General features: G+C 34.6%; 1 protein-coding gene across 1 annotated transcript; it reads left to right on the forward strand.

Annotated features, from left to right (window-relative positions):
• Nucleotides 1-2,296: 2,296 nt before the first annotated feature.
• LOC137639689 (serine/threonine-protein kinase fray2-like) lies at nucleotides 2,297-4,288 on the forward strand. The gene is made up of 3 exons (XM_068371938.1): nucleotides 2,297-2,379; nucleotides 2,506-2,632; nucleotides 3,188-4,288. The coding sequence occupies exons 1-3, from the start codon at nucleotides 2,297-2,299 to the stop codon at nucleotides 4,286-4,288; spliced, it is 1,311 nt and encodes a 436-aa protein (XP_068228039.1).
• Nucleotides 4,289-13,922: the final 9,634 nt, after the last annotated feature.

The raw sequence follows: 13,922 nt of genomic DNA on the forward strand, positions 1-13,922 counted from the left end.
TAATGAGAGTCTATCATGCTCCTGGTCTTTATCATCTAACAATGTCACAGATTCTGGCAAAATTAATCCCTGTTCTACCAAACCATCTATAGCTGTAGTCATAAGGTCTCGTAAGGTCATGGAAGATGTGAACGAAATCTTAAAGTACATAAGAATAAACTTCCATTCATCTTTACTTAAAGTGAATTTACTCAAGTATGTAAAATCTGGCTTAGAGCAAAAGGCATGGACATCAAATTCACTCATTGTAATAGCAAGAAAATTCCTCTGAAGGATTGAGTGTTGGTTACAGGTTAAATATACAATACACAAATTGAATACAAAAGGTATTAAGTACAAGTGAAGCTGTATTATCACTACGTTCAGTGATGAGGTAATATTCAATGATGATTCAATATAAGATTCAGGCAAGATTCATTTCAAGATTCAGGCTTGCTTGTTGCCTTAAGTGCAAGATACAAACATTAACTACCACAAGTTAATAGCAAGTTTTAAAGATTCTTGGAACACTTGACAGTTTAAGTTCTAGATAAGATTCTAATGTCTAATTAAAGTCAAATCTATTAAGGATTCTCGGTTTAAAGAGTCTAGTCAATGTGACTTCAGTGGAAATAAAAGGTCATCCGAGTTCTGTATTATGTCACAAGACAAAGTGTTGATGACCTAAGAAAGATTAAGGATCGGCATAAGATTACAAGTACTAACACCTCTGTATAACAGCACAAACGACTAAGTTAGTTTCACAAAAAGGCAAGGCGAATTGATATACCTATATAAGTGCACATGGAAAATTATCCCGGACAGGCCCCCATATGTTACAAGCCCTAATTACCGATGAGACCTGATGTCGTAATATTAGAGGCAGCCCCAAAATGTGCAATGTCAAAATGGAACATTAAAGGAAAAAGTAACTAAAGGCTTGCAAACATCATAAAGATTTATTATATTATAATTTAAATAATACTTATAGAACATAATTCTCAAGCCGAATACTCAAAACTTAATTTGTTGACTAATTAAAACAAATTTATTTATAACCTAAGAAAAATTAAACTTAAAGCAAAACACTAACATAACACAAAAAGAGCAAAACACTAACGTAACACAAATCAGAAACATGAGGAATGGTGTGTGAATATCCGTATACCCACAAATACATGAGGAAATCAACACTCGTAAATAATTATAACATCAACACTCGTAAATAATTATAACAAAGTCATAAATAAATCCAACACTCAAACAAATAACATATTACAAAATATACTCAAGAGGCAGGTGCAGATGTATAAGTCCGTGAAGTACAAAAGTTGATCCTCAGCCGAGTACAAAGGTAAGAACAGAACTAAAGATATGAAAAACTTGGGTAACAAACATAACCTTCGATGAAGGAACTACGGTGGCGTGACGGGTACTTCAGCCAATCACAAGCAGAGTAAGTCGAGCGACGAGGTGAAGAAACTACGATTGTTAAAAATCGTAACCAGGCCGGCAACGTAAGCGGTAGTTGAAGAGCGTTAAAACTGTTATCATGTCGGAGTCATGAGAATATATATATATATATATATATAGATATATATATATATATATATATATATATATATATATATATATATATATATATATATATATATATATATATATATATATTATATAGATAGATAGATAGATATATATATATATATATATATATATATATATATATATATATATATATATATATATATATATATATATAGATATATATATATACATATATATATATATATATATATATATATATATATATATATATATATATATATATAGATATAGATATAGATATAATGTATATATATATAATGTGTGTGTGTTACGGATAATGTAGATAGTTACCTAATGTGAACATTAGGTAGAAAAATTGCCTAATCTCCATATTAGGCAATTTGTTTGCATAGTGTTGACATTAGGCAAATTATTTGCTTGAAATCCCCTTCATGCATGATTTTCAGATTAGGCTAGGGTATTTTGCCTAATGTGAATTGAAAGACGACCACTGTAGCTGGGGTGTTGTTCGAATGCTGTTGGAAACTCTGGGTCTGTCACTGAGTTGTTGTGGACAGGGTAAACGAGGAGCAAGGCAGAACTAACCAGGATCTCGTGCTGGTGACTGGTGGCACATAGCTGGACTTGTGGTGACTGAACTTACTGCCTGACTTCCACATTCAGCTATATTACTGGGCTGTATCCAAGTATAAATTATATAAAGATTTTTTTCTCTATATTTCTTTATCTTTTCTGTTTCAGTTTATGCACTATGGATCAAGCTGTGTTTGAACTTAAGCTGCGTCAAACACTGGAAGGCAAGGCTGGGAATGCTGTCATCCAGCTCACCATCCAGTGGGAATAGCGTAAACAGGATTTGTTAAGAATTAATTCTTATGAAGCCCAATCTACATTTGACTTTAACCTCAAGAAATGTTATGAAGTCTTCCATGTTGGCAATGCTAACCGACTAATTCGCAGGAGAATAGATCCATTTGAACATGAATTCAAGTTTGCCTCATCTTTAAAAGAAGTGCTTGGTATTGTTAAAACAGCTCATGGAGTTATTGGCATGGAAGTGGTAAAAACCAAATGCGGAAGTAAAAGAGTAATGGTCAAACATCACAAAAGAAGTATGCTTCCTCTGCATTTCATTCTGTGAGCACTGCCATCAAAAAAAAGCCAGAAAAATTCCAGAGGGTTTGGTATTAGAACCGGTACGTAGTTATGATATCCATTCAAGTTGCCAGATAGATATTTTAAATTTTCAAACATTACCTGATGGAGACTTCAAGTACATCATGACATATGAAGATAATTTCAGCAAATTTTGTTTGTTGTGTCCACTTACATAAAAAAAGATCAGAAGATGTCGCAGCGAATCTTTTAGATATATTTCTGACATTTGGAGCACCTGCTATTTTACAGTCCGACAACAGACGGGAAATTGTCAATGCCATCATCACCGAGCTCTCAGTTGAAGCTGGTGACTGGACGTTCACGTCATCCTCAAAGCAAAGGCGCTGTTAAACTTCTAAATGGAGTGATCCAGGACAAATAGACCATTTGGATGAGGGAAAACAACAACAACAGAAGGTGGTCAGTAGGTCTCAAGTTTGGTGAGTAGCATGTTAATATTAGCCATCATGAAACGATTGTCCAGAGGCCATTCAAAGTTACATTTGGACAAGAGCCGCAGGTTGGATTAGGAGCACCTATCCTGCCAAGTACAGCTCTTTGTAAAATATTTACCAAGGAAGATCTTGAGTCGTTTCTGGAAGCAGAGACAGGTGCAGAGGCAGAGGCAGAACAGAGACAGGGGCAGAAGCAGAGATGGGCAAAGACAGAAACAGAGACTTGGGCAGAGACAGAAGCAGAGACAAGGGCAGAGGCAGAAGCAGAGACAGGGCCAGAGGCAGAGGCAAAGACAGCGGCAGAGGCAAAGACAGCGGCAGAGGCAGGGGCAGAGGCAGAAGCAGGGAATGGGGCAGGGGCAGAAGCAGAGAATGGGGCAGAGCCAGAAGCAGAGACAGAGGTAGAGGCAGATGCAAAGACAGGGGTAGAGGCAGATGCAAAGACAGGGGTAAAGGCAGAAGCAGAGAAAGGGGCAGAGGCAGAAGCAGAGACTTGGGCAGAGACAAGCAGAGACAGAGGCAGAGGCACAGGCAGAGGCAGAACCAAAGACAAGGGTACAGCCAGAAGCAGAAAAATGGGCAGAAGGAGAAGCAGAGACATGGACAGAGGCAGATGCAAAGACAGGGGTAGAGGCAGAAGCAGATACAGGGGCAGAGGCAGAAGCAGAGAAAGGGGCAGAGGCAGAAGCAGAGACATGGGCAGAGGCAGAGGCAAAGACGGGGTTAAAGGCAGAAGCAGAGACATGGGTAGAGGCAGAAGCATAAACATGGGCATAGGCAGAAGCAGAGACAGGGGTAGAGGCAGAATCAGAGACAAGGGTAGAGGCAGAGGCAGAGACATGGGGAGAGGCAGAGGCAGAGGCAGGGGTAGTATCAGAAGCAGAGATATGGGCATAGGCAGAAGCAGAGACAGGTGTAGAGGCAGAAGCAGAGACGGGGATAGAGGCAGAAGCAGAGACAGAATCAGAGACATGGGCAGAGGCAGAGGCACAGCCAAAGACAGGGGTACAGCCAGAAGCAGAGACAGGGGCAGAGGCATGGGCAAAGACAGGGGCAGAGGCAGAAGCAGAGACAGGGGCAGAGGCAGAAGTAATAGTATGACAAATATAAGTGATATAAAAAGAACTTAATAAAGCTATGAATAATCCTTGTTTGCTGGATGAAGTCCCAGATCTGTATCGGAATTTGCGAAGCTTCGCAACCCTCGCATTTGGCGAATTGTGTCTGCAGGGAAGGAGGTCGTGCTCTTATTGGATTTGCAAATCAATAAGCTCGATTGCTCCTTGACTGTTCCAGAGGAATGCTATTCCTGGAACGGATCTACTTCCATTAGAGCACTGTCAAATGACAAATGCTTTTCAAGTTTCTATTTCTTTTTATATTTCGTCTATTCACTTTCAACTGTCAGTCTCATTCTGTTGATGCACGCAATATTTGTCTTTGAGATTGATTGATTAATTTAAAGCTCTGTGGCGTGGTGATCACCATTTGTTTTTTCATATATAATGAGATATTAATAAGTTTACGTTGCCCTCAATGAAACCCTTTTGTGGCATTTTATAGCAACACTCATAAGACTAAGTTGAACAAGGTACCTCTTAAATTTATTTTTGTTAAAAACTATATTTCAGTTGAATAAAGACGCACTAGTTGAAATAACTCCTTGTCTTGTTCAAGCATAATTTAATCCTTGCGTTTTGGAAATGAGACTAAAGAGAGGATTTCATTCAAGTTTAGATAATGGGCTATTGTGTATATAGCACGATTAATTGGGTTTAAGATTTCCATAGCCTTTTTTCCCAGTGAAGGATTGTCCTAAGAAGTATAATATTTTCATCTCGCAAAAAGCACTTCCCAGAATAGGTGTTGTAAACTTGGAATTCTCGGAATGTAACAATTTCATAACTATCTGAACTACTTAAGGAAACCCCGTAGACTTTGATTTCAAGGTCCTGATACATTCGAAAATAAACAGGATTTTTTTTTTCTGAAATTCAATTCATAAAAGCGATATCTAACCATACCACGGATTCTGTTCCATCATTGATAAACTATTTTACCATATTAACAACGAAGCAGCTTGATTAATCACAAGACCTCAAACTTCAACCGCTGGAGCAACCAAGACAGTCCTTCGCTATCTTAAACATTTATCAAAGCCAAAATACGCCTCTTTTTCACTTGCTTCCAAATGCTCTTTAAAGTTCAGTGAGGGTTTAGCGCTATTAAACTTTCACACTTTCACTACAACTCTGTTTAGCACCAAAGTTTAAAGAGTTGTAATCCACAGAACTTTTTATCCGATGCATCCTGATAAAACGGCAAATTTGCTCAGTACGTCTCCTGCAAAGTGTGTCCGAATAGGACCATCTTAGTCATGTTTTATTCTGTTTATGGAAAGGAAATGAATATCTTCTAATTTAAACTTGGTCTTGTACCTTCTCGGTATTAATAATTTACTCCTTTGGAAAGTAATATATTCTTTACTAAATGTGGTTTGTAAGATCCCTTTAAACAAATAGGTGAAAATTATTGCAATTGTATTATGACTCAGTTTCCTTTATATGAATTGAAACAATTGTTGTGTTGGACTTCAGATATCAACCTAATAAGAGCAATATTCGTGTTAATTAAGTCATTTTGTAATACCCTGAATACCTCATATTTAGATATTCAGTTTATTACTATGATATCTGCTCATCTTGATAGTTTTTTTTTTGTTCTCTCCTGAAACTTTCACAAGTGTAGTTTCTTATAAACGTTTCTCATTTCTAGAAATATATTATAACCTCTAACGAACGTTATATCATTTTCTATCAGCTATTTTCACCATTATTTCCGAAATTCCCTCTGCATTGACCCTTTCCTAAAATTTCGCATATTAATGCTCACATATCCCTTGCACATTTCCTTGCCTTTGTTGAATTGTTAATTATTTTTTAAGCATTGTTATGATATGGTGATCTTCGTCTTAACGGGGTCATACCTTCCCACATTACCTGAATGTAGTTTATGCTTCATTTAATCCCATCTCAGTGGCACCCTTGCATTGAAACCTCTTTCGCGAAACACTGAATCGAAGAGCGGCTGCCACAAGAGCCCTTTTAGAGCAAAGTAAATAAAGATATGATACGAAGGAAACCGCTGATATTCTCATGTTAAGCCGTGAAATGAGAAAAATGCTAAAAAAAATACCTCTTTAATATTATACGTTCTTATTAACTTTCTTTCTTCCTGCAATGATGACCTGCAAATGTTTTTAGCTTATGTGAAACATGGCAAACTCAAATGCTGTGTGTAATAAAAACAACGTTTATTAATTCAACATCTCTGAGCCTGCATATAAACAGTTCGAAGTAAAATCATATCAATTTACCCAGAATAATATCATTGTAATTCCTCGATATAGATAACATTTGCATTAACTGGCTGGTTAGTTTCATGTACAATACCTGCCTCAAAACAACACCATCAAAGGCCATTGGTGAAAGTGGAGGGGGATCAGTATATACTGTATTATTGCCTATATGAATACACTTATTCTTATTATTATTGTCGATGTTAAAGCCCATTAAATGAACCATGAAACATATTTGAAATAAGAAAAATTTCTGTTAAAAGAATAAGTGTCTAAACTACATTAGTATCTCATTATTAAGGTCTCTTATCTCAATTATCGTGTGAAATATATCCTCTTGATAAGAAATTTTAAGTGGATGATGTATACGTCCCTATGTGTATTACTTTCGAGTAGTTTATGTTAGGCAATGAGAGAACTGTTAATACTCTTTTCTCATTGAACCAATATCGTCACCAACAATTTTGTTAATAGTTAATAATGCTGTTTTAATTACTTTTATTAATTATGATATCCCTTCTGTTTACAGTAAATGAGTAAATAATTGTGGTATAGAGCATTAAAGAAAATTTGATGTTAATAATAAAAATTGTACTTATAAACGATGCTGATCTAGTTTCCTATAAAAGAATATTCCACTTCAGAATGGTTTTGTCATGAATCAGGTTATAAATAATCGTTTTGTGAGAACAGAACAAACAAAATGTTTTCTCAACATTAAACCTTTTAGAGTCCTGAAAACCGTTTTCTTTCAAATCGATGGAAAGAAATTTCCCCTTTTGGTTACTAATCAAAATTTACGTTCAAAGATTCCTTTATGAGTTTAGAAAAATTATTTTCCTTATAAACTATTGGACGCGACCCGTCAAAAGTGACGGATAAATATTTAGATAGATATGGACACACGCACACCCACTAATTCAAACGTTGCCGTTCCTCATCCTTTCCTAGCTAGAAAACGCTAGTTAGGGTTATTTGTGGGAGATTGATATGTGTGTATATATATATATATATATATATATATATATATATATATATATATATATATATATATATATATATATATATATATATATATATATATGTATATAAGTGTGTGTATATATATATATATATATATATATATATATATATATATATATATATATATATATATGTATATATATATATGTATATATATGTATATATAATGTATATATATATATATATATATATATATATATATATATATATATATATATATACAGACAGACAGTTGTTCCTTATGATTACGAGAGATAATTGTTTAGTATTGTTCTAACGGAAAATATTGAAGTTGATACATATGTATATCATGTAATGTTATAACCTCTTTCACACAATATGTTAGTTTATAAGATAAAACGTCTCTTTTTTTCTATTCATTAATATATGATCTTGAATGCATTTGTAGTATATGTAATAGGGATATAGCAACAGTTTTTATACATTCATTTACACGCCTCGCCTTATCTTGATAATAATTTCGTAATGATAAACTTGTTGAGAGTAAATTCGTATGTGTCCCAATCTTTGGAAAGAAAAACTAGTTCCAGTCTGTCAGTTTCGTATAATCTAGTTTTAATGTTCATAGGGTTTGGACGCCGCAACATTAATCTTTTTCGCACAATGGAAATGAAGCAATAAAAACACACTCAACAATTCTATTTAAAAAATAGAAAAAAAAGAACATCTTCGTTTGTAGCTTGTCCATTTAGGTGAAAAAATGGTGGCATATCTCATACGCATTATCTATTTTGAGAGATATTGTGTTGGAAACGGCTGCAATTGGAGGCTATTTCAAAATGATTAGTGGCTGTCGTTGTGTTTCTCTTGATATTTCTTTCATTTCCAAAATGTCAGATCTCGGAGACAATGTTGATATCTCTGTTGGCCAATAGTATTAATATATAACAGAAATTTCGGTTAGATATTCTTGTGTAAATGCAATTTTCTTCATAATATTTTGACAACATTTTAATCTATATCGAGTTCAAACCTTTTCCAAATCGACTCTGGTAATGATGGCTGGAACACTATTTTATAGAATAATAATTTAATTAAGCCTTTTGTAGCCCTTTAGAACGACTTTATTTACCAATGTTTGTTTATCAAAGAACAAAATTGATAACAGGTGTTGAAGAAACAGAAACCTTTAAAGTTTGTTCTGGATTATACAAAAGGTCAGCATTAAGGGAGTTTTTTTTTTTTTTTTTTTTTTTTTTTTTTTTTTTTTTTTTTTTTTTTTTTTTTTTTTTTTTGTCGTGGATGTGTTAATTGAAGGTATAAAAAAAGATGAGTTGTTGGAGTTGTTATATGTAGAGGATTCGGTGATTAATGCTGAAAATGAAGAAGAGTTACAGATAAGGGTGGTAGAATGGCAAGAGACTTTGGAAAGGTGTGGCTGTAAATATGGGTAAGACTGAAGCTATGGTACACAGTAAGAAAGTTAGGGACAGGATAGCCATACATGAAAGTAGAGGGGCAGTTATAAAACAGGTAAAACAATTTAGATGCATGGGATCTACTATAAATCAAGAGGGAAGATATGAGGCTGAAGTTGAGAATAGGATAAACGCAGCATGGGGAAAGTGGAGGGAGGTAGCATGAGTTGTTTGTGATAATAAAAGGCCAATCAAGGTTGAAGTCGAGATCTATAGCATAGTAATAAGACCTCTGTTAATGTGTTGATCAGAAACTTGGGCTTTACGACGAAAAGAGGAAGCAGAGCTTGAGAGAACGTAGATGTGAATGCTAAGGTGGATTATAGAAATATCACTACTTGAAAGATTGGAAAATTATGAAAGGAGAAGAATGGCAGGATAGTAAAGATTAGAGAAACGATAAGTATCACGACTGATATTGTGTGACCAACCACTTATTGTATGGATAACGGTGGGAAACAATATAAATTTTTATATGTAAATATATATATATATATATATATATATATATATATATATATATATATATATATATATATATATATATATATATATATATATACATATTTACCATTATATATGTATACTCTGTACACACACACACACACACCATGGGAACTTACGTTTCTTTTATTCTTAATTGAATCAGCAGCAATTTCATAATTTTATATTCAGGCATCCTATCACATATGTAGCTTACTTGTGACATTACAGATACGGTAGATGTACCATAAATACATACATTTACCCTTCCTTTATTTTTTTTTATCCAGTCTTACTCGTAGAGAAGGATTTTTCAAGACTAAGAAATTGTGAAAGGATACTTTACTTTCTTTTGTGGTGGCTTTGCCCTCATTACATAGATCCTTTGTGTTCCTCGTAAGCTTTGCGTCTTTGTTTAATAAAAGCCTTTCCTTCGACAAAGGTAAGTGGCTCGATCTACGGAAATGTTATTAAGTTATTAAGTTTGATAGGGGGGTTATCAGCATAAAGAAATGCTCTCTCTCTCTCTCTCTCTCTCTCTCTCTCTCTCTCTCTCTCTCTCTCTCTCTCTCTCTGTATTTGACCTGCAACTTCAAGCAATTTACATCGTGGCTGCAAATTAATTCCAATCTCGGAATTTTCTTATAATTCATTAATCCATGGAATTTTCATCAGACATGTTCAAATTTTTACATTCTGGTTATATATTTTCCAATTTTCTTATTTTACTGTTTTGAGCGTCAAACTTGTTTTATCAACATCCAGATTCAAACTCCCAGATTACTATACCTACTTAATTTTCTTGTTTTATAGCTAATATAACAGCAATGTCGATTCAAGATACAAACACGTTTGTATATATTTGCAGCTCTCTTATTATATTTTCAAACACCTCTGTAATATGTCATGTGTCATCAACGTGTACGTTTCCACAATTGTTGTTTCTAAGTCATTCTTGAGATTCATTTTGAAACTAAAAAGAAAATAGCAGGACGTTTTTTTTCTTATACCTTTATGTTTATTACAAGGGACCTTTGTGTCCTTCATTATCTTCACGAGTTGTATAATAGCAGCTTTTCATTAAACAAAGGAAAGTGTTTCCCGTAAATGAAAAGTAGTAAAGTTAAACAGTTTCGTAAAAGGGATATCAGCATAAGTGAATACCGTGCGCTCTCTCTCTCTCTCTCTCTCTCTCTCTCTCTCTCTCTCTCTCTCTCTCTCTCTCTCTCATCCTTCTTTAACAAAAGAATTTACTCTTGCCCTTTCAATGCTTTTTTTAAGTGTTTCTATCATCGGCCTGACGACCCTCCACACTTTAAAGTAAGCCACGAATGAGGTGATATTCTGAAAACAATTAATATTCTTTAGCAATGTTGTTTACATGTAGGCAAACCTTTATGGAAATCCCCACTCCCTCGTAACCCCCCCCCCCCCCCTAGTCTTCATTATTCTCCACTCGCCATAAAATCTGCTTTTAAAGATCACCAACTCCTTGAAGTACCATTTCTGGTTCTACCAGGTCGAAATTAAAATTAATTTTCAAGTTTAAGTATTATTGCTTTTCAGCCATTTGCAAAATTGTTTGGCGGTTTAGAAGGGAAAAATAGATATCATCATAATTGATATCAAGCAGAAAAGAAACGGAAAATGACTTACGTGGCAACTACCTTACTTCGTTATTTCGTTTTATAATCATTTCGCCCTTTTCAGTGTTCCCTTCTCACTAACTTTCTTTATATTTTCTTTTTCAGTATTTTTATTTCATCTCTTTTCTACTTCAGAGTCTTTAGACAAACCACTAATGTTTTTTTTTGCACAACTTTATATAGAACCTATTTCCAAACTGTCCCAGAATCTTTGCAGGGAAATATTCCCTTTCAACTATTTTTTTTTTCCATATTATTATTCCCATTTCTGAAGTTTTCTTATTCTTATTTCAAATCATCTTTTTTAGGTTTCCTAGTTACTCTAAAGTTTGTTTTATAATAACCATGCTTATTGTTGTTTTTTCACTTTTCGACAGATTCATTTTATTTTACGTATGCGATAATCCTTGGAAAACTGCTTTCTTGAATAAGAAAAAAAAAATCATGTCATAATGATTTTATTGATGTCTAGAGAATGGGCTATTGTGTATGTAGCGGGATTACTTGTGTTTAAGGTCTTACTTAGATAGCAACCATTTATTTCTAAAAAGGATGGTCCTAAGACACATGATATTTTCTTCTCACAAACATCACTTCTCAGATTAGGTGCTGTGAAATTGGAATTATCTGATTGTGAAAATTTCATAACTATCTGAACTAGTTAAGGAAACCTTTTTCACTTTGATTTCAAGGTCCTGCTAACACACTCCAAATTAACGGGAACATAAAAGCGACATCTAACCCTAATTCAGATTCTATTCCAGCATCGATAAACCATGTTACCATGTTAACAAAGAAGCAGCTTGATCAACCACAATGCCTAGACCTTCAACCGCTTAAGCAACCAAGACAGTCCGTCGCTGTCTTAAACAGCTGTCAAATTCAAAATACGACTCTTTTTCACTCGCCTACTCTAACTTATCTTCAATCGCAAGTTTCTTGCTTCCCAATGCGCTTTAAAGTTCAGTGAGGGTTTAGGGCTATTAAACTTCAACATTTTCACCTCAACTCTGTTTAGCACCAAAGTTTGAAGAGTCGTAATCCACAGAATTTTCTCCGATGCATCCTGCTAAAACAGCAAACTTTCTAAGTACGTCTCCTGCAAGATGCGTCTTAAACACAATTATGTGCCCGAATAAGATCGTCATAGTCTGTTTCTTTTATTTTGTTTATGAAATTGAAATTAATACATTCATTGGAACTGCTTCCCGTAACTACTAGAAACAACAGCATTTGGTAATAAGAGTTTGTAGCCATTACTTTATGATAAATAATAAAAGTCATCCGATGTAATATAAGCATACATAATTCTGATAAACATTTCTCCTTTTGTTAATTTAATATTGAATCTATATTATTTGCCTGTTCTCTCTCTCTCTCTCTCTCTCTCTCTCTCTCTCTCTCTCTCTCTCTCTCTCTCTCTAGATTGAAACTCGCTCGTGTACCTTCTCGGTTTATCTTTTTTAACGAGAGGTGGTTTGTAAGATCCCTTTAAATTATTACGCTAAAATCATTGCAATTGTATTATGACTTAGTTTCATTTCTGTAAAATGAAACAATGGCTGAGATGTACTTTTAATATCAACTTATTTAGAACAATAATTATGTTAGTATAAATCTTTGTTTACTTATAATTCCATATTGTTAAATTTTCTACTGAAACCCACAAGGTCTTAGTAAATTTTAATTTGTTAAATGACATGAACGATGTTGCTACTTTGGACTTAAACAATTTCAATGATTATTGAATTTAATTCATTTGGATTAACACATGTATACCTATTAGTTTCCTTGAATAAGAGTTCCTCCTAATAAGCAGTACATAATTTATTTTAATTCATATCATTACAAGCAATGATAAACTTTATCAAGGATAACTACCCCTAAGTTATGGAAACGACTTTGAACTTTCATTATTCAATTTTAATTTCGGTTCGTTAATTAAAAGTACTTGATATGTTCTTTTATACTGAGACTCTACTTGAATCAATTACTCTCTGCTACTCTCCCGTCCGACATTTCTGAATTTAAATCGAAAATCAATTTTCTCTTTTAATTCCTTATGAATTATTAGCTCTTATTGAGTAATTCTCCGGAAATCTTTCACTTTGAAGGCTCTAAAGGTTGCTTATGAATGGCAGAGGCAAAGGATAGTGCCAATACTGTAGCAGAACAAAGCTCTTGAGATTTACCATATTCACTATACACATATGATCTACGCCAAAGCTCCCTCTCCACCCATGCTAGGACCAGGGAAGGCCATGCAATGGCTGCTGATGACTCACCAGGTACACCTGTAGACTCCCCTAAACTCCCCATCCATGGCTCACAAGGATGGTGAGATTACAGACACTACTAGAAACTATCGAGCTGGAGCGGGCTTCGAATCCCAGCCCAGCAGATCGTCAAGAAGAGACGTTTCCAGTAGGCTCACATCACTACCACTGCTATTTTTCTCTCTTATTTAGGTCAATTCTGTTTCCTCTTTCCCAAGCTGCTCCTAGAGCCCTCGAGTTCAATGCTACAAATGAAAAATTTTATAAAAGGGTCTAAGTTCAGCCGAGGGTGCTGTTCAGGGGTCCATACCAGGCCCCTTTTACCCCTTTCAGGAAATATTCCCTCTGAACGGGTTGCAGTATAGTGTCAAGTCCTTGCCTTGCCGACAGAGTCAGTTATTCTACAAAAACAACACTTCTCTCTCAATATTTGTTTTGCCATATCTCTTACATTTCACGTTCATTGAACACATCCTAAATTGCACAATAACTGATGTAAATTCGTGTTAGTTTACTTCGTAAATTCCTCCCTGTATTTA

The sequence above is a fragment of the Palaemon carinicauda genome, chromosome 4 (genome assembly GCF_036898095.1).
Source record: "Palaemon carinicauda isolate YSFRI2023 chromosome 4, ASM3689809v2, whole genome shotgun sequence".
NCBI lineage: Eukaryota > Metazoa > Arthropoda > Malacostraca > Decapoda > Palaemonidae > Palaemon > Palaemon carinicauda.